Raw genomic sequence first — 21374 nt, 5'->3', positions numbered from 1 at the left:
GCTAGACTAATAGTTTTAATTCCACACTTATTTCGGTTAGTCGATGTGATTAATATTAGAAAAGACTATTCACCCCCCTCTAGTCTGCCTTCTCAATCTTACAAGTGGTATCAGAGCTAGGTCTCTCATTTGTGGTCTTCACCGACCTGAGAGGATGGTGTCTAGTGGGCTAGATGTTTGTGAGACACATATTTTTGATGGCACAAACTTTGCACTTTGGAAAAATCACATGCTTGATCATTTTCGTGCAAAGGGACCTAAGTTTTGGTGGATTGTCACTAGTGGTCTCACTCATATCTTGGACCATAGAAATCTCACCAAAGCTCAAAGAGTTCTCTATAAACTTGATGCACATGCTTGTTGTTTTCTAATGGATGCATTGAGTTTTGATTTGATGAAACAAGTAAACTACATGGGAACCACTCGTGAGATATGGGAGTCCATCAAGCGCACCTTCGGTGATTCCTCCACATGGGATGATGGCAAATTCAAGAAGGAGGATGAGCCCAAGAAGGAGGCACATGAGTATGTCGAGCATGATCACAATTTGGTGATTGTGAAAGATTGCTCCACCTCATGGTCAAGTGATGATGATGATGATCAATTCACTACAAGTTCACTTGATAAGGGTGATGACAATGCCACAAGTGTTGCAAATGATGATCCTATCCCATGCACACTTGATGGTGATGTTGGTTCATGCTCAAGCTATGATGATGATGCTACTACAAGCTCTCAAACTACACCACATTGTCTCATGTCACAAGGTGACACCAAGGTATCAAATGATAATGTGGTTGATCATGTTGATTTATATGATGAGCTTGTTAGTAGACTTGTTAGCATGACCATGTCTTTAGAAAATGAGAAAGCTAAAACATTGAAATTGGAAAATAAAAACTCATTTCTAAAGAACTCTTGTGAAGAACATAAGAAATTACTTGATGCTTTTAAATCTTCACATGATGAGCTAAAATTGAATTATGAGACACTTCTTGCATCTCATGATGAATTATTAGAACAACATGCTTCTCTCATTAAAATGTTTACAAAGAAACTTAAAAATAATGAGAGCTCATCACATGGATCAAATGATAAATCACAAATTATTGCTAACCCTTGTGATGTAGACAAGAAGCATATATCCACCTCTTGTGATGATTTATTAGATATGCCATGCTTTTCACATATAGATGCTTGTTCTACTTCTATGTCTTGTGAGACTAACATTTTGAAGAAGAACAATGAGCTAAATGAACAAGTGAAGAAATTGAGCAATAAGTTAGAAAGGTGCTACAACTCTCAAGTCACCTTTGAGCATATGTTGAAGACTCAAAGAAACTTTGGTGACAAGAGTGGAGTCGGCTTCAAGACTAGCAAAGTCAATCATCAAGAAAGCCGCAATGACATAAGTGGCATTGGCTTCAACAAGAGCAAGATCAAGGGCAAAAGATGGGGCAAGAGAAGATATGAAAGAAAGATGAAGAAGCAAGAACAAGAGATGCTCTCTCATTTCATGTGCTTCAAATGCCATGAAGTGGGACATCTTACAAATGGTTGCCCCAATGAAAAAAAGCTCAAGTTGAAGAAAGAAGAAGAGAGGCTAAGGCATGTGAAGTGCTTCAAGTGCCGCACTTGGGGTCACCTTTACCTCAATGTGCCCAACCAAGCAATTGGTGAAGCAACTAAAAGAGCCTCAACCAAAACCACAAGTTGAGCAAGAGAAGACACCCCAAGAGCAAATCAAGATCAACCATGAAGATGGTGGTGATTTGATGATAAAGAAGAAGAAAACAAGAAGGGGTGGAAAGGCAAGGCATCCAATGCAAACTCAAGATGCCAAGATGATGAGCAAGAATGAAGATGAGAAGAAAGATTATGCTCACATCAAATGCTTCAAGTGTGGAAATATGGGATACTTTGCCTCTAAGTGTCCTACCAATCTTGAGAAGAAGGCTCAAGCAATTCATGAAAGGCAAGGCAATGAGAAGCACCACATGAACAAAGAAGAGAAGGCTCAAGCAAAGAGAAAGTGCTACTCATGTTGAGAAAGGGGACACATGGCACATTCATGTCCCCTAGGTGATATTTCTAAGCCTATTTCAATTGTTGATAATAATGTACTTAGAAAGGATGGTAATGGTACCTCTATGGTTGCTATTGCAAAATATCCCGCTACTCATACTAAGGTGTTGCCTAAGTATGTTGCTCCTAACTTGAGAGGACCCAAACTTGTTTAGGTACCATCAAAAAGTGAATGATTGATTGTAGGTACATTGGCATTGGAGACTTTATTCAATTGATTTCATATTGATCATCATATGTTGAGTCAAGATATAAAGCCTAGTGCACATCCAAACCCAATGCCAAGTGAAAATTGAGTGAAGTCCAAGTGCTATCAACATACAAGTGTCATATTCAAGTTGGAGTGATTTATTAGAATATTTGATGGCTTGAAAAAATATTTGAGTTGAAACTTGCTAATTGGATGATCATGAGCTAACCAAGGTATATCTCTTGTTGATCATTTCATTTGGGTGCATATGAGTTGATTGAATTGGATAAATATACAATGTTGCTTGCTATAAGTTGATTGAATGGATAATTGCTTAGTAATCAAGTTTGGATTGATTTATGTTGGATAAATTCATGAGATGACATTTAGTAAATGAATTAAATGGATTTATGTCTTGTGAAAGTATTCAAATAAGTTGGTTTCAAGTTTGATTCATACTTGATGAAGTATAGCTCAAGTGATTGAAATCTGTCCTATATTGAAAATCTAAGCTAGCTGTGATCTTAGCCATGTTTGAGTGATCAAAACTTATTGGATTGGTATGAAAATTAGTGTACATGCTTTAGGCATATGTTATGAGATGCTGTAGAAATTTCATGAGAATTGGATAAGAGATGCCTTAGTTTCGGAGTGAAACTTGTTAGCTATAGTGCAAAGCATGTAGCAGTGGTGGAATAATTGATATCTGATAGCAATCTAGAAGTCAAATAAAGGTCAAATTTTTACATCTGCTAGATAACTAAGTGAATCACATCTCCACAAAATTTTGTGGTATTTAGATTTGTACTTTAGGAGATATGCTTATTTCTTTAAAGGGTACAGAATCTGCCAGAAAAGTGACAAACGTTGGATCGATCTAGAGTCACTTTGATTGAAAGGTCCTCAAATTGAAAACATGTTTAAGAGTAATTGAGGTACCTAAGTTTGTTTTGACATGATCTAAAAGCATGACAAGATATGAGTACAAGGCTATTTGATTGTGGTGTGTACTTTGCACACTTTTGGTACTCAAGCTGAAAATCAAGATCAAACTCGAGTTGAAGATGAAGTTTAAGTTCAAGTGATGATTGGAAATCATTTGGTAGAAAGAAAATGACTTAAACAAGTAGAAAGAAAAGGACTTAAAGAAGGAATCAAGGTTACTCATCAAGTTAAGTCCATCACTTGGATCAATCAATTAAGTTATTTCAAGTGAATGTCAAGAATGGTTCTTAGAGAGAGGTCACTTCTCCCTAGTGTAGGGGCTTGCCACCTATGTGTAAGTGAACTAAGTGTGGTACTTGGAAGGCTAACATGAAAGTGGTGATCCGAGGAACATTTGAGATGCTTAGTTGAAGCAATCAAAAGGGTTGATCAAGAAAAGCAAGCAACACCCAAAAGAGAGCTAGTCATGATATTTCAAGTAGTATTCTCAAATTGATGCTCTCACGCAAGTAAAGATGAAAAGAAGAAGCAAGCCAACCACAACAAAAAAGTGCACTTGATCATAAGTGGTATCCATTTCATATGGGTGAAGAGTGAAATTTAAAATGGTGTCTATTGGTCTTCACATTGCTATTAGAGTAATGAATTGTAATCTATGTGATATCCTCTACTCCAACATAGCAAAGGTATCATTGTAATGTGCATGATCATTTCATCCTTTACTAGTATGCAGTTAGTGCATATAGTACATGCTTCATAGGATCATGCATAACAAATGAAATGTTTAAATTCATAGCCTATCACTATTGCTTGAATGATAAATTAATCTAGTGGTTAGTATATGAATTTGATCATGAGCTAGTAAAACCAATTACTTGACTTAATTTTGATTGCTAACAAGTGACAAGTACAACATTGGCAAGATAACCCTTGCAAGAGGTGTGAAGAAGCTTGTCATTGGTTCAAACCAGACTTGAAAGCTTAGGCAAATCAATTTAATTCAAGTCAACCATAGAAGCTCATGATAGTGATAAGAGTATAAGCACAAGATAACAATACAAATGGATATCTAGTTTGTTTGTTACAAGTGGTATCTAGACTCAAGTATTTCATCAAGAATCTACAAGTGATGTCTAGATCAACTCACAAGTGATATTCTATAAGTGGTACTCATGAAGATAGTAAATGTTCAAGAAATGGTTCTTATTGATAAATCCAATAAGTGGTTCCATACTAAAAGATTCTTTCAAGTGGTATCACATCTACATATGATATCAATCATGCAAGATGATGGTTCCACAAGTGATCCTCAACTTTAAGTGATCATCAAATGAAAAATGCATCCCTCACCTATAAGAGCTCAAGTGTATCAAATGGATGACCCATGCTATCACATAGGGGGAGGTGTACCATAAATTGATATCAAGATCAAAGATCCTATGTGTGGTATCTCAAGAAGCCCTATATAAGTTACAAGTGGTATCTTCAAGTGGTGTCATTCCACCAATCAAATGATGTCCATAAAAATGCAAGATTTAAGCCTCAACCATCTACCCCAAATGCATACCTTTGCATCAATGAGAAGTACACCTTTTATGGAAATTGATGACAAAGGGGGAGAGATTGTACAAAGAAATGAAAGCTTTGAGATTGAGATTGAGATTGTACAAGGGGGAGAGATAAGATGTGAAAACTTTGGGAGAGATTGAGACAAAGAAGTAGAGGTTGGACATGGACATGGACAAAGAGGGAGCAACATTGAAGAAAAGAGATGGATCAAAATTCTTGGACAAGAGAAGCACACAAGTAGGGGGAGCAAGCTCATGAACTTTGATTGATTGCATTTGATATGTGCATATTCATGTGCTTGCTTGCATTGCATAAGTTCTTAAATTCAATATGCATGCTTGTATGATGTATGCTAGTTGTAAAATTTGATTGATGAAATGAAAACTAGCATGCATAGGATGATAGCTAGACACTTGGCATGATTTTCAAGTAATGCTAGCACCATGGTTTTAATGTTGATCTCACGAGGTATCTAGTGATTTTATTTCCATGTGATATCTAGCTAACCATGGTGCTAAGGATGAACTTAAAGGTGCAACTCCAATTGGTATCACGCTTCAAAGGTTTATTCTATACACCTTAGCATCATTTGGTAGTAATTACTCTCCCATAATTCCAATCTATGCATATGTGCGAACTTCAAACCAAACACTCTAGCACATATGTAGGGGGAGCTAATACTACCATCTCGGGTTTGTGGAACTTGTCCAAAATCATTTTCACATGGTAAAATTAATTGGGCAAGCAACATGAATCCAAAAAAGCTTAATTTCCATATTTTTGTAGAGTTGTCATCAATTACTAAAAAGGGGGAGATTGAAAGGTTCTTGTGTGGTTTTGGTAATTGAGTGACAACCTAGCTGGACTAATTGTGTTTATGTGAGATACATAGGTGATTAGTTCACAGGTACATGTATATGAGCAACAAATGCCATGAAGGTGAAAATGGCTTAGAGATGTTGCAAAGCTCACACATGTGATGATGAAGGAGCTCATTGCAAATGAGACATGACATTGAGTCATGTGATCAAGGTGGAGAAGATCAAGACAAGACTTGGCTTGATGGACCGGTTGCAAGCATGAAGGGCAAGTTGGAGTCTTTGGAGCGATGGACCGCGTGGCGGTGAAGCTTAAGCAAGACTTGGCACCGATGGACGAAGGCAACAGTGAAAAGCAAGTGAAGTCAAGATCGATGAACCAATATGATCATGTGATGATATGAAGTGGATCATATCATTGTTGATTGTGTTGGTGCATGTGTTGCATCAACATTGGAGGAGATAGAATGGAATGCACAAGGCAAAGGTATAACCTAGGGTATTTCATTTCATCAGTCATAGGTGTGTAGAGAAGTTTATGAACGGGTTTAGGATAAATGGCCATACTATCAAGAGGGGCAATGTTGTTTGCATATCGGTCATCTAGTGCCACTTAAGTGATCTAACTTTGCATCGTCGCTAGGATTGAGTGGTGTGGCAAGTTGAGTGGCTAATCCTTTAGAAAATGATTGTGAAAATGCTAACACACATACACATAGTGGTGTACACTTGGTGGTGTTGGCACATTTATAAAGGAAATGAAGTTGGAGTTGATGTGGATCAACTCGGTGAATGAACGGAGGCAAGGGTTTGTAACTCCACCAGCAGAGTGTCCGCCCGTAGAGTGCAGATAGTTCGATGGTGCCACTGACGCCCTATAGAGAAAAGACAGGGTCTCATAGAGTGGATCGGACGCTGGTCACGTGGTGACCGGACGCTGGGGTCCTACGTCCGGTCAGTGGCTACAGAGAGCGTGCAGGCGTCGATCTTCGACCAGACGTTGGCACTAGAAGTGACCAGACGCTGATAGGGTGTGTCCGGTCAGGCTGACGTACGGTGACGTAGGTGACATAGAAAAGTTGGAGAAGGACCAGACGCCGACGCTGTGTCCGATCATGACTGACCGGACGCGTTCGGTCACAACTGGTACCTTACTAGAAACGATCGGACGCTGGGGTTGCTGTGTTCGGTCAGTTTGAGTAGCTGCGTTCGGTCATCACTTGACCGTTGAGATCAAGCAACTAAGGTTGAACAGAGGCGACACGTGGCGAGCATCCGTTGACCGGACGCTGAGGTCTAGCGTCCGGTCGATATGATCGGCATGTTCGGTCAACCCGAAAAACACCCAGTGAAGGGGTAACGGCTCGTTTAGCCCATGGGGCTATAAATAGAAGGTGGTCTTGGCCATGGCTGGAGTTGAGCACATCGGGGGACTTTGTGTCCATGCTTGTGAGTGCTTGGGAGCCCTCTATCTCACATATGCTTGATAGTGATCATCCGATTATGTGAGAGAGTGATTCTAGTGCAATTGCATCGTGATGTTGCATCGAGTGGCACTAGGTGATCGAGTTATAAGCCGGTGGTGCTTGTTACTCTTAGAAGTTGCCACCTCCTAGATGGCTTGGTGGTGGTCTCCGTCGAAGCCCACAAGAAGCTTGTGCGGTGCTCCAGAGAAGAGCTTTGTGAGGGGCATTGTGCTCGTCCCGTGAGAGCTACGAAGAGCAACTCTAGTTGAGCGTGTCATTGAGCTACCCTCACTTTTGGGGTAGGTTCTTGCGGTGCCCGACGTGCGAGCTTGGCGGGTGATGCTAATTAACCGCCGAACCACCAAGTGAGCGGTCAACACAATGGGGACTAGCGTGTTGGCAAGCACGTGAACCTCAGGAGAAAAATCACCGTGTCAACCTTGTTCTTCCCGTTGGTTTGGAATCCTTTTACACAAGCTTGTGATTACTTTTATATATATACATTGTGCTTGTGTAGTTGCTCTTATAATTAGTTAGCTTGTGTAGCTCACTAGTTACCTTCTTGCTTGTATAGCATAGAAATAGCTCCCTTGCGTGGCTAATTTGGTTTGTGTAACCTTGTTAGTCACATTGCTTAGTTTATGTAGCTAAGTATTTGTGCTCTCTAATTTGGCTTTGGTTGCCTTGTTATTGAGCATTGCTAGTGAGCTTAGTTGGCCTTTTGCTTTTGCTTACTAGCATCTGTAGGAGCTTCCTTGTTGCTTAAAGTACTAGTGGCATAGGTTTGTGTGACCTTGCTTCTAGAATTGGTTAGGTGAGCTCTAGCTAGCCCAACACCTTTGTTGCTTAATTAGTATCTTTGGAAGGTGCTAGAGAACATAAATAGAGGGGTATAGTCTTGGCTAGACCGATAGTTTTAATTCCACACTTGTTTCGGTTAGCCGACATGATTAATTTTAGAAAGGACTATTCACCCCCCCTCTAGTCCGCCATCTCGACCTTACACATGCTCACAGTGTTCCTTCCAATTGTTATAAGGGCTATCGGTCTAGAGTACGTGAAGATGGGCATCACACGCTTGTCCTACTTCTTCAATTGCACCACGCAGAAGGTCATCAATGAAGCTGAGCTACCTGGCCTAAAACAGTTCATCGCGAAGACCCTTTGCCAGCTCGAGATGTGCTTCCCGCCATCTTTCTTCGATATTATGCCACACTTGATGATGCACATGGTTGATTAAATACAGGAACTGGGCCCAGTGTACCTACACCAGATGTGGATGTATGAGCAGTTCATGTCAACCCTCAACAGATACGTCCTTAACCGTGCCTACCCAGAGGGCTCTATGATCGAGGCATACACAACTGAGGAGGCCATTAACTGCTGCATTAGGTACACCCGAGATGGAAGGGTGATTGGCCTAACTGTCTCTCAGCACAAAGGTAGAACCTTGGGAATGGGTTGCACGAGGAGGAATGTACGCACCGATGTACAGTATGAAATGGTGCAAGAAGCTCATCACAGCGTCCTCAATCAGCTAGTGGTTATGAACCATATGTTAACAAGCACCTGGAGGAGATCCGCGCTGCTCATGATGGATAGCGCACAGAGGCATGGGTCCAGAAACAGCACAAGATTAGTTTCACGACGTGAATCAAAGAGCTGCAGGACATACCCTGTGGAGAGTCTGATGAAGCAAGGCTTGCGTCTGGCCCATCCACCCTAATCACCACGTGGCAAGGGTATGACATCAATAGATACATGTTCCACACAAAGGAGAAGGACAAGAAGAGCGCGACACAGAACATTGTGTTCGATATAAGGGCATTGACAAGTCAACGGGGCAGACCAAGACATGCTTTGGGTAGATTAAAGAGATATGGGAACTTGACTACGGCGGTGACCTATAGTTAGCTGTCTTCTGATGCCAGTGGGTCAAACCAAAGGGGGTTGTCATGGACGACTATGGGCTAACCACTGTGGAGCTCCAAAGTGTTGGCTACAAAGATGATCAGTGGGTACTAGCAAGCCACTGCGTGCAAGTAGCCTACTGGCCGATGCCTAAAGACAACAAAAACATGTGGTTGTGTCTAGAAAGCAGAGGATTGTGGGAGCTGATGGAGTCTAGAGCCCTGAAGAATACAACAACTACACTGAGCTCTCGCTCTTTACCGATCATCCACAAAAGATCAAGTTGGTCGAGACCCGCATCAACAAGACCAAGATGATGCCCTATTTCCGCCCAATGGTGAGAAGAAGACCGTCGTGGGAACACTTGCAGCAAAATGATATGTGCGCCACACAAATATGTAATAATGTAGTCACTTATTGATTAACAAGAACTTTTATGTAACTGATTATTATTGTAATGGAATCATATATATATGGGAGATCGTAATTTGTACGTGTTGTGTTTGATTTTTAAAAATAATTTGATATTTGTTGAAAGGAATGAAACAAGTATTTCATTAACAAGTCCTACTCTACTACTACTCCTCCTAGTACTCCTACAACACTACTACTACTACTACTACTACTACTACTACTACTACTACTACTACTACTACTACTACTACTACTACTATACTACTCCTACAACACTCCTCCTCTTAGTACTCCTACAACACTACTACTACTCCTAGTACTCCTACAACACTACTACTACTACTCCTACTACTACTACTCCTACAACACTACTCCTCCTCCTCCTAGTACTCCTACAACACTACTACTACTACTACTATACTACTATTACTACTCCTAGTACTCCTACAACTCTATTACTCCTACACTACTACTCCTATGAATTTTAAAAGGCATTACAAATTAAATATCAATTTTAAAATGTTGTAAAACCAAAATAACCGAGGAATTTTATCAAATATAAAAAATACAAAATCTTAATCGAGGCAGGCACCATAAGTCGCCCGCCTCAGTTAATATTAACCGTGGCGGGCACCCTAAATCCCCTGCCTCGGTTAATATTAACCGTGGCGGGCACCATAAGCCGTCCGCCTCGGTAAATCATGGCCTATATATACCCCTCCTCCCCCCAATTTTTTCAAAGTCCTTCGGCCATTTCAATTTGACCCCGAAGGGCTGCCCAATTTTTCTGCCGCCGTCGCCATCGCTGTCGTCGAGCTCCTCCGCCCCTGTCCCTGACTTCACGCGCTCAGGCACCCGCCCTCGCCACCGAGAGCCTAGAGCACTACCATAGCCCCAGCCCCGAGAGCTCCACCGCGCCATCCGCTGGGGTGCCACAAACCCTAGCTCTGCCGCACCGTCCTCATGTCTGGCCGGCCGTAGCGCCGAGGAGATCCGCCCCACGCCCCATGTCATCATCCCTAGCACCATGGAGATCCACCCCGTGTCGCCACATCATCTTCCCTGGACCCATCTTCTCATCGAACCCTAGCGCCGCCGCTGTCCACTACCGGCGTGTGCTCCCTCCTCCACACCGAGAATCTCCACCGGCTTTGTCTTCCCCAGCTTCTCCCCCAACTCCATCTTCCCTGGTACACTGGTTGTGATGTTCTTGTCCCCGTGCCTATGATCTGTGATGCCTGTGATGTGTTTTTTGTTTCAATTTGCTAGTTTTGATTAAATGTTGCATGTGATGCATTTTTTTGTCACAATGCAAATGCCATTGCATATGATGCCTAATGTATTGGTTAACTGAGCATTTGCCACTGCCTATGATGCCAATTTGATGAACTGCTGCCTGTGATGCAATTTTTTAACTATGGCAATGCCACTGCCTATGATGCCAATTTCATATTCAACTGAGCACTTGTCGCTGTCTGAATGATTTATTGAGAGATTTCCACTTTCAGATGAATTTGAGATGAATTTGACTAAATCGGGGTCAATTTGAGATGAATTAAGATAAATTTGTAATGAATTTGAGGTAAATTGGGATAAATTTGATGAAATATATGCTACTTGTCTACTTAATTCTCTCTTCTATGCCTGCTGGCTACTGCTCTTATATACTATTGGTGCTGGCTGCTGCTCTCTGCTACTCCTACAACTATATACTACTGCTACTGGTATATACTACTACTGCTCATCTATTCCTACAACTATATACTACTACTACTTTTGTTGCTTACTGTTGGCTTATTATCCAGTTGTGATGCCCTCCCCAAATTTTGTTGCCCTCCTCTGGTTGTGATGCCCTCACTGAATTTGGTTGTCCTCCTTTACTCCTACAACTACTGCTACTCCCACAACAACAACTACTACTCCTCTATACTCCAACAACAACAACTAATACTCTATACTACTTACTACAACTACTACATACTACATACTACTTACTACAACTCTACTACTCTTACTACTCTATTGGTGTGTTGGCTGCTGCTCCTATTTTTTACTACTGCTCTACTACTCTGTATTACTCTATACTACTACCACCTAACTACTGCTACCTATATACCTCCTATATACTCCTCCTCCTCCTATATACTACTACTACTCCTACAACTGCTCCATACTACTCTATGCTCCTATACTCATATTGCTACACTTCTACTACTTGCTGGTCCTAGTACTACAACATTGTTGTTGGTCCTAACTACTATTTTCTACTATACTACTACTACACTTACTCTACTACTACTACTACTCTACTCCTCTATTCTACTACTACTCCTACTCCTACTCCTACTACTTCTACTACTCAAGAAAGTACATTTGATACACAAGATAGGGCCAAAAGGAGAGCCCTTGGAGCCAACTATCATCATCGGCACCTTCAGCAACCAGTGTTCCTATATAGTCAGGGAGAAGGTGCCTATAACATATGATGATTGGAGGAAAGTCCCTAAGGACATCAAGGGAAATGTGTGGGGAGAGGTGAAGAGGTGGTTCACATATCCAACGGAGGGCTATGATGAAGACAAGTGCATGGGGCATGTGTTGTTTGTTGCAGGCAAAGTGCTTCGCAACCTTAGGTCCATGCTCAATAGGGAGTATGTGCAGACAGGGAGGACACCATTCGAAGACTACAACTTCATCACGCGTGACGTCTGGGAAGAGTTCATCGTGAAATAATAGACCGAAGAAGCAAAGGCCAAGGGCAAGAAGTTCTCTGAGCTCGCAAAGAGGAATGAACTCCACCACCACCTAGGCATGACAGGGTACGCCGCTAAGATAGAGAAGTGGTAGTAGGAAGAAGGGGAGGCAGCTATGGCTGGGCAGCCAAATCCATTACAGGGCATCGATGAGAGGTCACGTAACTACCTCTATGCCCGCAAGCCAAAAAAGCTAAAGGAGGGCAGGACCAAGTACAACGAGCTAAAGGTTGAGGAGGTGGAGAAGAGGATCTTGGAGGTCTTTGCGGCCAAGAAGAGCGGGTTGTTTGAACCTCACCGAGAGAGGGACGTACTAATCGAGGTGCTGGGAAACCCCGAGCACTACATCTGCATCCGTGGGGTTTCCTCGAGGCAGAGCTAGAAGGACATGGAGGCCTAGCAATCCAACGCCAACTCTTACCACATGAGGCAGAGGTACAAGGAAGGGCTCGTCTAGAAAGGCCACAATGAGGCAGTCAAGGACATGATCATGGGGAAGATACAAGATGCTTTCACGAGCACTAACCCCAAGATGGTGGAGCTGAGGACACAGATGTTTTGCCAGGCTAGCGTGCTGCCACCATAGGGTCAAGCCACTATACAAGGGCAGATGGTGCCAGGCACCGGACAACTCCCAAGGTACCCGGTCGATGACATCATGGAACCAATGACCTGCACGCTCCAGGTGCCCTTTGGCAGGGCATAGAGGAAGAAGGATGTGGCCACGGGAGTGCTACTGCCGCCTGAAAGCGGTGCCATGTATGACGGCAAGCCAATCCCACCCGACTATGCCTGGGTCGATGTTACATGGACCAACAAAGATTTTGATAAGGATGAAATCGACATTCCAACTAAAGAGGGGTACAGGTTCATCGACGCTACTATCGGCATGTGCGCGCGTGCTATGGAACAAGAGCAACATTGTCTTGGACATGCCGACACCGATGTCATAGCCCTCACACCTGTTGTCGTCTCCCCCGGGTGACAATGACGATGGCAGTGGTGATGACAACGACAATGCTGGTGGCCTAGGCAGCAGTCCTCTAGGAAGTTCGCCTCCCGACAACAACAATCCATAGGGAAGCATAGGGGCAGCATCGGGCGATGTGACACCACCGCTTACAAGTGGTTCAAAGTAGGGCTCAAACCAATGTCCTCCCCCACCGAGGAAGCCTATAGATGAAGAGGAGGCCATACCCCCAAACCACACCAAGTCGAGTTGGGTGGCCTATCAAATAGCCGACGAGCACCCATACTCCACTATGTTTGAAAGGTATGCTATTAGCAAGCGTAGTCAATCTATAATTCATTTCGGGATGCTAGCTGCTTTTTTCACTCTCTAACATCTCAAGCCCCGGTGTTGCAGGCCAAAAACACCACTGTCGTTTTGGCCTTGGTCGGACGATTGCCCTGAAAACTACGTGCATGGGAAGTTCACGTTGACCTTGGGCGACCTCCTTGAAGAGAAGTGGGAGGTAAGGAGGTTCCATCTGTGGTACATGGAAGCGGTGAAAGTGGACCTGGAAAACTTCATCATCAAGATTTCGGCGGAGTACTTCCACATGCCCACGGATGGTCAAGACATTGTAGATTTCCACGACATGCATAGACTTCTACGGTGAAAGGACCTCGACGTCGCCCAAGTCACCTTATTGGCCCTATAAGTTACTTACGACTTTGACACCACTACATCATTGTAGCTACTTTAGGAACAAACTAATAATGCCATGATGACTTTTTCTTGTGGGATGCAGGCCTATGTAAGCAAGGAATTGGGCAAGGGTATTATCTCTCTCTCCAATGCTTATTACAGAGAGAACCATCATGGGTTACGATATACCAGACACTCATGAAAAGCTGGTGAACTTGAACCTAGAGGAGAGAAAGAAATATAGAGAAGATCTGGTAATCGAATATAAGTATCGGGCGGGAATGTATATCTATGAAGCAATGAAGAAGGTCCGGGGAAATGGGTGCGTCATGGCCGCCCACCAGTTCGGGTAAGTCCAAAAGATACTTGGAACATATATATAGGTACTGGGATCATGACTTCTCATATTTGAACATTTTTAATCTGTATTGTGTGAATGGTGCAGCCAGGGCATCATGGGCCACTGGATTGCATTTATAATCTATCCTCTGGACAGAAGGGCCTATATATTTGACTCTTTGTGGGATACAAACAAAGCAGGGTACAAGCAATTTTGAAAGCTACTTGAGATAGTAAGTGACAGATCAAAATTATTCATTTACAGTTAACATACGTGTTGAAATTATCATTGACACTACTGGTTTTTCGTACAGCACTTATAAGAAGTACGTGCAAGATCTTGAATCGTATGACCGAAGATCTGAGGAGAAAAAAATCAAGAATGGCATGAAATTGAAACTCAGGTGCGAGTTCCCGATAAGTATATCAAAAGTCGTTTGTGCTATTATATCGAGCATGCTCTCTACTACTACTGCTGATATACTGCTTTACTACTCCTCCTCCTCCTCCTACTACTACTACTCTGACTACTACTACTACTACTACTACTACTACTACTACTACTACTACTACTACTACTACTACTACTACTACTACTACTACTACTACTACTACTACTACTACTCCTCCTCCTCCTCCTCTACTCTACTCTACTCCTATACCAATACTACAACTACTCCTAACTACTACTACTACTCTACATTACTCTACTCTACTCTACTCCTATAACTACTACTACTCCGATACTATATTGTCCACCTACTACTGCTCTCTATATATGCTCTAATAATTGTGTATTATATATTGTGCAGTGCGCCAAACAACCTTATGGCTTAGTATTTTATGAATTCTACGTTTGTGAGTACTTAAGGACGTGCAACAGATTCAACAGCAGTTGGCGGCAGCTCAAGAAAGCACAAGGATGGTGGCGAAGGGAGAAGGTCGACCAAAACTTTAGACAAACAGTAGCAGACATATGTAAGTTCGTCACAGAGAGTGCGCATGAAGGGAATACGTTCTTCAACAAGGAAGGCGACTTAGCACAGGATCCGAAGTTACAGAGAATAAAAAACTAGAGCAACCAGTTACGAATCTCGAATTACATTTTACCGGACCTCTTTCCCAAGAAAGGTTGATATGTATGACTGTCCTTAGTTGCTCATGTATGAATGATGTGTGTTTGTGAAACAATGATGAAGATATCTCTAATGTAATAACTTAAATGTTGGTTCATCGAACGAGAATGAATGTAATATATATTTGTCATCAATTTTCTGCTTTATCTGTGTTTTCATTAGCGAAATTCAAATTCAAATTCAAATTTGAAAAAAGCATTTTTTTAAATATTAAAATCATTAACCGAGGCGGGCAACTAAAACAGCCACCTCGGTTAATTCTTTAACAAAGGCGGGCGTCTTTAGCTAACCGCCTCGGTTACAATCTTAACAGAGGCGGGCACGTTAAGACAACCACCTCGGTTATGCGTAAAGCCGATCGCCACGGTTAATTGATTAACCGCGACCTTTTGGCAGAGGCGGTTGCAAAAACCACCTCGGTTAACCAAAAATGCCTGCCTCGGTTAAATATGTTGTAGTAGTGTGATAAACATATTACACTTTCTCTATTAAATCTACAATTTTTTAATTTATATATTCCTCATATATAGAACCTCGAAATGAGTTGATCCTTTGTCCTAAATTCCTCTAAAATCATGTTCTATCATTTTATAGTACTTATTTGTGTTTGGGATGCCCTAGTAACAACTGAAAAGACAAACATCACTTGCATTGGCCATATATACCTGAAAATAAAGAGAAAAGAGATATCTTTGTGGGGGGTGTGGATGCTCTTTTTCTGTTTTTGCTGGTTGCCTTTTCTAGGCATCGCTGTAGCACGAGAAAGCAAGGGAGATCATTTTCACTACCAAAATGGTGGACTTCTCCTAGTGTTTTTAAGTAGTAATAAAACACTACCACTAGTCATAGCATATGGGAATCTCACTATGAGACATTTAGTAGGAAAAATTTATACTAAATTTTTAATGCTAAAACACTAGGAAAAGTCCACCTCACTAGGAGAAGTCAAATTTTGGTTGTGTTGGTCTGCATGCTTTAAGTTGAAAAATTTTGGATGGAGCTAATTATCAAGAATGGATGGACAAAAATAATTAATAATATGCTTTGGTTTCATTAATTTGGTTATTATTTTTGTTATGCTATTTCCCTAGAGTTGAACTAAATAGTTGAATACTTTTTGGTAATAAATACTGTGTATGTGCACCAGCAAAGGCCAGAGATGCCTCCATCGTTATCTAAAAAAACATGTAATGGTAAGGAGGACTCAATGAAAACATGCATACTAGACCAAATTAACAATGTGATGAAGTCCTAGAGAACATGCTCAACCAAACTGATAATATGACTAGTATGTGGCGCGCGCCCTCGCGCGCGTCGTACATGGACCAGCAATAGATAATTTTTACTGGGATGTGGTACATGGACATGTCAAAAGATTAGTTATGAAGCTAGAAACATAATACATTATTATATACAACTTTACATATAAGCATGTAGTGTTACTGGGATCATAGATTATGTAAGCACAGTGTGGTATAACATAGTGACATAGTAGGAGAAAGAAATAGATAAGTTTAAGGTCCCATGTGCACACGGTGTCATTGTTTCTCAATGATCTTGGCAGAGTCTCAATTTTAAATTTATAGCATAAACAGTACAATGATATTGATAACAAGCTGAGGGAGCAATTCCATATGACCACTAATCTTTGAATATACATACAAATAAATATATATGGCCGATGATATGGTGATAACATGAGTATGGCATAAGAAAATGTGAACATATTTGGTTTCAAGTTCTAAGATGCAGGTGTTGGCCTCTTTATTTTTGTCAGTGTTTATGAACTCTTGGCATCCTTTTATGTCAACGATTTGTGCACTTGGAGGAAGAACCTATAATCATAGATATTTGCTCTATTCTTTAATATGTTGCATGAACACAAATCATTAGGCAAAACATATCATTTGGCACACATATTTAACTAAATAGCAAGGAAAACACTAAGAGGCTAGCTTACTGAGGAAAGCCAACCCAGAACACCACATCTGCTTTCAATAAACCAAAAAACATCACCAATGTAGTGCATATGGTGTCAAACAAATATCACCGACATGGTCATGTTCTCAGATCTATGTCATAATAGCTGCTTGTTCTCAGATCCAGCCGAACCGAGCAGATCAGGACTTACAGACCAACAAAAATTTGTAGTATGCCACATCAGAAGAGAGAGAGAGAGAGGAAGAGAGAACATCAAATCTACGGCGAAACGGAATCTGCGTCAGTACATATGCCACATCAGGAGAGAGGGAGAGGGAGGGAGAGAGGATGAGGGAGAGAGAGAAAGAGAGGGGAGTAAACCAGCGAGCGGACGGATCCAGGGACAGCAGAACTGCGCCGACCGTCTGCAGGAACTTGCCATGCCGCGGGGGCCACCCGTAGGGGGGTGGGGGGAAGGGAGGGGGCCGCCGTGTCCTGGCCGCGCCGGCGCGCAGGCCTAGCAGGCATCGTCGCATCGCGCCCGTTGCTGCTTCGTGAGGGAAGGAGAGAGAAACGGGGGGAGTGAAGGAGATATTTTACGGTCTATAGGATTAAGAAGGGATCATGGACGTTGAAGCCGGCATCCAATGGCCTAAAATGAATTTGCTATCGTGGATAGCCCAGTTAGCGGCCAAAGTCTCCTGCTTGGATATATTAGAATGATGTGCTGAAATAATATGAATCTAGTTTTGCATGATTAAGAAGTTCGTTGGGTGGTATTTTGTGACGTGATCACGTGACTGGTTAATTTTAACACATTTCCTACATCTCAATCGCCTGATATTGAGGATGCACTTAGGTGACAACGCTGGCTCCCCTGCGCCCCACGCGTCGGCCGGTGCCCGCGCCCATGGCTAGGGTTCCGGCGAAACCTCGTTGGCGTCGGGTAAGTCCAGTGCCCTCTCTCTCGGCCTCCCTCCCTCTTTCATTCTTCTCCAGATCCGAAGGGTACAGAAGGGGTTTTAGGGGAGGTAGGCAGGCTAGGCGGTGGGGACGGCAGCCAGACGACTTCGGGGCCCTAACGGCGATGGAGGCGGCGAGGCCAGGTCAGGGCGGGGGTGTCTCGGTCGTTCTCGCTAGAGTTGGAGAAGAAAGCAATGGCGAGAGGGGGAGGGGAAGTGGGAGGACACCGCGGGCGGCGGCAGGGGCGAGTTCTGTCATTCTGCAATGGCAAGAGCAGGAGCTGCTGGAGCCTGGAGGAAAGATGAATAGGAAGCTGATCTGGACCATCCGTTTCTAATCCAAGGGCTGACATGCATCGTCTGAAAGAAATCCAAATTCCAGACGACTGGAATATAGCAACACCCAAAAAGTGAAACTTATTTTTCGCATCCATTAGAAAGGTGATATTCTTCTATATGAAATTATCCAAGGATTATTGCTCGAATGATGCCATATGTCGCGGTGGTGATAACTCGATGTGTCACTTAAAGGCTTAAAGCCACCCATTCGGCTCTGACGTCGCTGCCCGTCCTCCGGCGTTTGTGACCATCATCTCCACATCCGGTCTAACGACCTTCTTTAGGGCTGGCAGTCATCACGGGACCCTTGGTAGCGCCCAATCCTGCCTTATATGACAGCGGCAAGCTATGGGCTGGGTCTTTGGAGTCTTGGGCGACAGATTGCAGCAAAATCACATATGGGCTACAAGAATGAGTTCATTTTCATAAGAAAAACACAGAAAATAAAGAAAATTTCTTGCGTTCCAAATTAGGCCTTAGTTTGCATCCTCATATCAGAACATTCTAGCTAGAGCGGATTGCATGCATGCATTGCACCAGGTCCAGGTGGCATTATGAGTGCATGCATGTGAAAAGAAAAAACGTCCGCATGCATGACACCCCGGGCACCACATGTTCTTGATTGTTTCACGGCGCCTCCGATCCATCACAAAATTTCCCTCCCATTCCCACCCCAGCGAGACGAAACTCTTAATTCAGCGGCCGGCGTCCACACAAAATCCTCAGAGGATAACGTTGTGGGCCAGGGATATCGGGGTCCAGCCACTCGCGCGCCGCCACGTGGCGCGCCGGCCGTCTCACCTGTCCTCCCGGGCATTATTGTCAGGTTTCGGCGCCACAGGTATATTGGCTCCGCAGCTAACGACCTGGGGGCTCCGCATCCACCCATCAGCAAAGCAGCAGCTAGCACATCGTCACAGCGGAAAGCAGCAGCAGCAATGGCGGCCTCCATGATCTCGTCGTCAGCTCTGGTGGCGCCGTCCAGGGCGCAGGGCCTGCCGTCCCTCGGCCGCCGCGCCGCCTCCTTCGCCGTCGTCTGTGGCACCAAAAAGAAGATCAAGACCGACACGCCCTACGGTGCGTGCCATGCGTTGTTCCTGTGTCGATCAGCTGCTTTAATTGAGGGGGGTGTGTGTCTGTGTGCGTTTGGTTCTGACTTCTGAGGTGCATGCATGTCGATGTGCAGGGATTGGAGGTGGCCTAACCGTCGATCAGGATGCCTCCGGGAGAAAGGTCAAGGTGAGCACTTGTTTCTATAGCTAGTTTTGTGACTCGAAAGCCTGCCCCGGCTGGATTTACAACGAGACATATATGGTAATAATTCAGAAGCTAGATTTCGGACATAGTAAGAGCAACAACAACTCCAAGAGATTCTCTGCATCATTTCTAATTGTTAGGGATAGAGATTTCCAACAACTTTTTTAATTAATTATTTAAATATATACATATTTTATTCTAGATTTCTCGCTAGCTAAAGATAGAGAGCGAGAACCAAACAAGATGACTCTAGAGCGCACACCAGATGCAGAAAAACTATTGGAGAGTGAAAAGATACTGAATACGAATAGTTCTCTCCAAGTGATGATTCGGAGAATGAACTTTAGAAAGGCCTTTTGCAGTGCTCTAACTAAAGAAATGTTAGAATTTGAGGGAGGCAAAACTTGATGCATGGTTCTTTAATTTAGTTAACCACACGCATGCGTGATGATAGATGGAGCTGGAATTTTCGTCTAATTAATTTTGTACGTGGGGTGGGATGTGATATGATGCAGGGCAAGGGCGTGTACCAGTTCGTCGACAAGTACGGCGCTAACGTCGACGGATACAGGTGAGCTTGCTCATCCGAAAATCGAAATATGCAACAATCCATATATATAGCAACGAGTACATAACTGTGTGAACATCATACTAGTATTAGTAGCTGATTGGACTGTGTTTTTGGCAATCAATTTGCAGCCCAATCTACAACGAGAATGATTGGTCTCCCAGCGGCGACGTCTACGTCGGTGGTAAGCACAGTGATTAATTCTACTCACTTGTCCACAATAATACAGTGCTCAACTGCTCATACAAGCAAAGCAAGTAGAATAAAAATAAACGTTTGTGCTCATGTGGTACGTATCCTTGGACCTTATTATAGGAACCACTGGGCTTCTGATCTGGGCCGTCACCCTCGCTGGGCTCCTCGGCGGCGGCGCCCTCCTCGTCTACAACACCAGCGCCCTCTCCGGCTAAGGATGGATACTCATTTCCAATCCATGCGCTTCTTGATGTGATGCGGTTCATCATGTAAAATCAGAATCAGCTATGGTGTCTATCTGTAATCTAGCCTCCTTCGATGCCCACTGTAATGCAAGCTTCATCATGTAACAATGCTACTCTACTACTCGATCTACGGCGACTCTTCATACTTAATTTTGGGACAACTACTATATTATTAATTGATGCTATATATCTAGATTACTAATAGCTGATAACTTCGTTCTATCTGCCTCGTGAGTTTCTTGAATTGTGATAAAAGATGGTGAAGCTAGTTAAGTAAAAAAAACTAGGTGATGGTATAGGTTCAGCTATAGACTACGAAACCCTTTTTATTTGAGCGGGTAAGTATATATAAACACACTAGATCAATTTCAGTGCAATTATTACTCGTTAACTTATTTTTATTTACTAGCAAACATGTTCGTGCGTTGCAACGGAACCGATACGTCTTGGAATCATACTTTATACAAGTATTGGATACGAGTTGTTCTAACTCGTAGGAGCACGGATCATGAGTTTGGTCACATATGGAACACACACACACACACACACACACACACACACACACACACACACACACACACACACACACATATATATAGGGCGTAAGGGCA

At 43.0% G+C, this 21374-nt stretch overlaps 1 protein-coding gene across 1 annotated transcript; it reads left to right on the top strand.

Moving 5' to 3' along the window:
- Nucleotides 1-19357: 19357 nt before the first annotated feature.
- On the top strand, nt 19358-20887 carry LOC136476361 (photosystem II 10 kDa polypeptide, chloroplastic-like). Its single transcript, XM_066474168.1, has 5 exons — nt 19358-19575; nt 19685-19737; nt 20271-20326; nt 20455-20507; nt 20639-20887. Exons 1-5 carry the CDS (start codon nt 19437-19439, stop codon nt 20731-20733), a joined length of 396 nt encoding a protein of 131 aa, XP_066330265.1. The 5' UTR covers nt 19358-19436; the 3' UTR covers nt 20734-20887.
- The last annotated feature ends 487 nt before the right edge of the window (nt 20888-21374 follow it).

This window comes from Miscanthus floridulus, chromosome 8 (genome assembly GCF_019320115.1).
Source record: "Miscanthus floridulus cultivar M001 chromosome 8, ASM1932011v1, whole genome shotgun sequence".
Taxonomy (NCBI): domain Eukaryota; kingdom Viridiplantae; phylum Streptophyta; class Magnoliopsida; order Poales; family Poaceae; genus Miscanthus; species Miscanthus floridulus.
This window is presented reverse-complemented; position numbering and strand designations above follow the sequence as displayed.

Coding starts and splice junctions, on each gene's coding strand:
- LOC136476361 (XM_066474168.1), top strand. CDS start 19,437: ATGGCGGCCTCCATGATCTCGTCGTCAGCTCTGGTGGCGCCGTCCAGG. Junction 19,576..19,684: donor CAAGACCGACACGCCCTACG/GTGCGTGCCATG, acceptor GTCGATGTGCAG/GGATTGGAGGTGGCCTAACC. Junction 20,327..20,454: donor GCTAACGTCGACGGATACAG/GTGAGCTTGCTC, acceptor ATCAATTTGCAG/CCCAATCTACAACGAGAATG.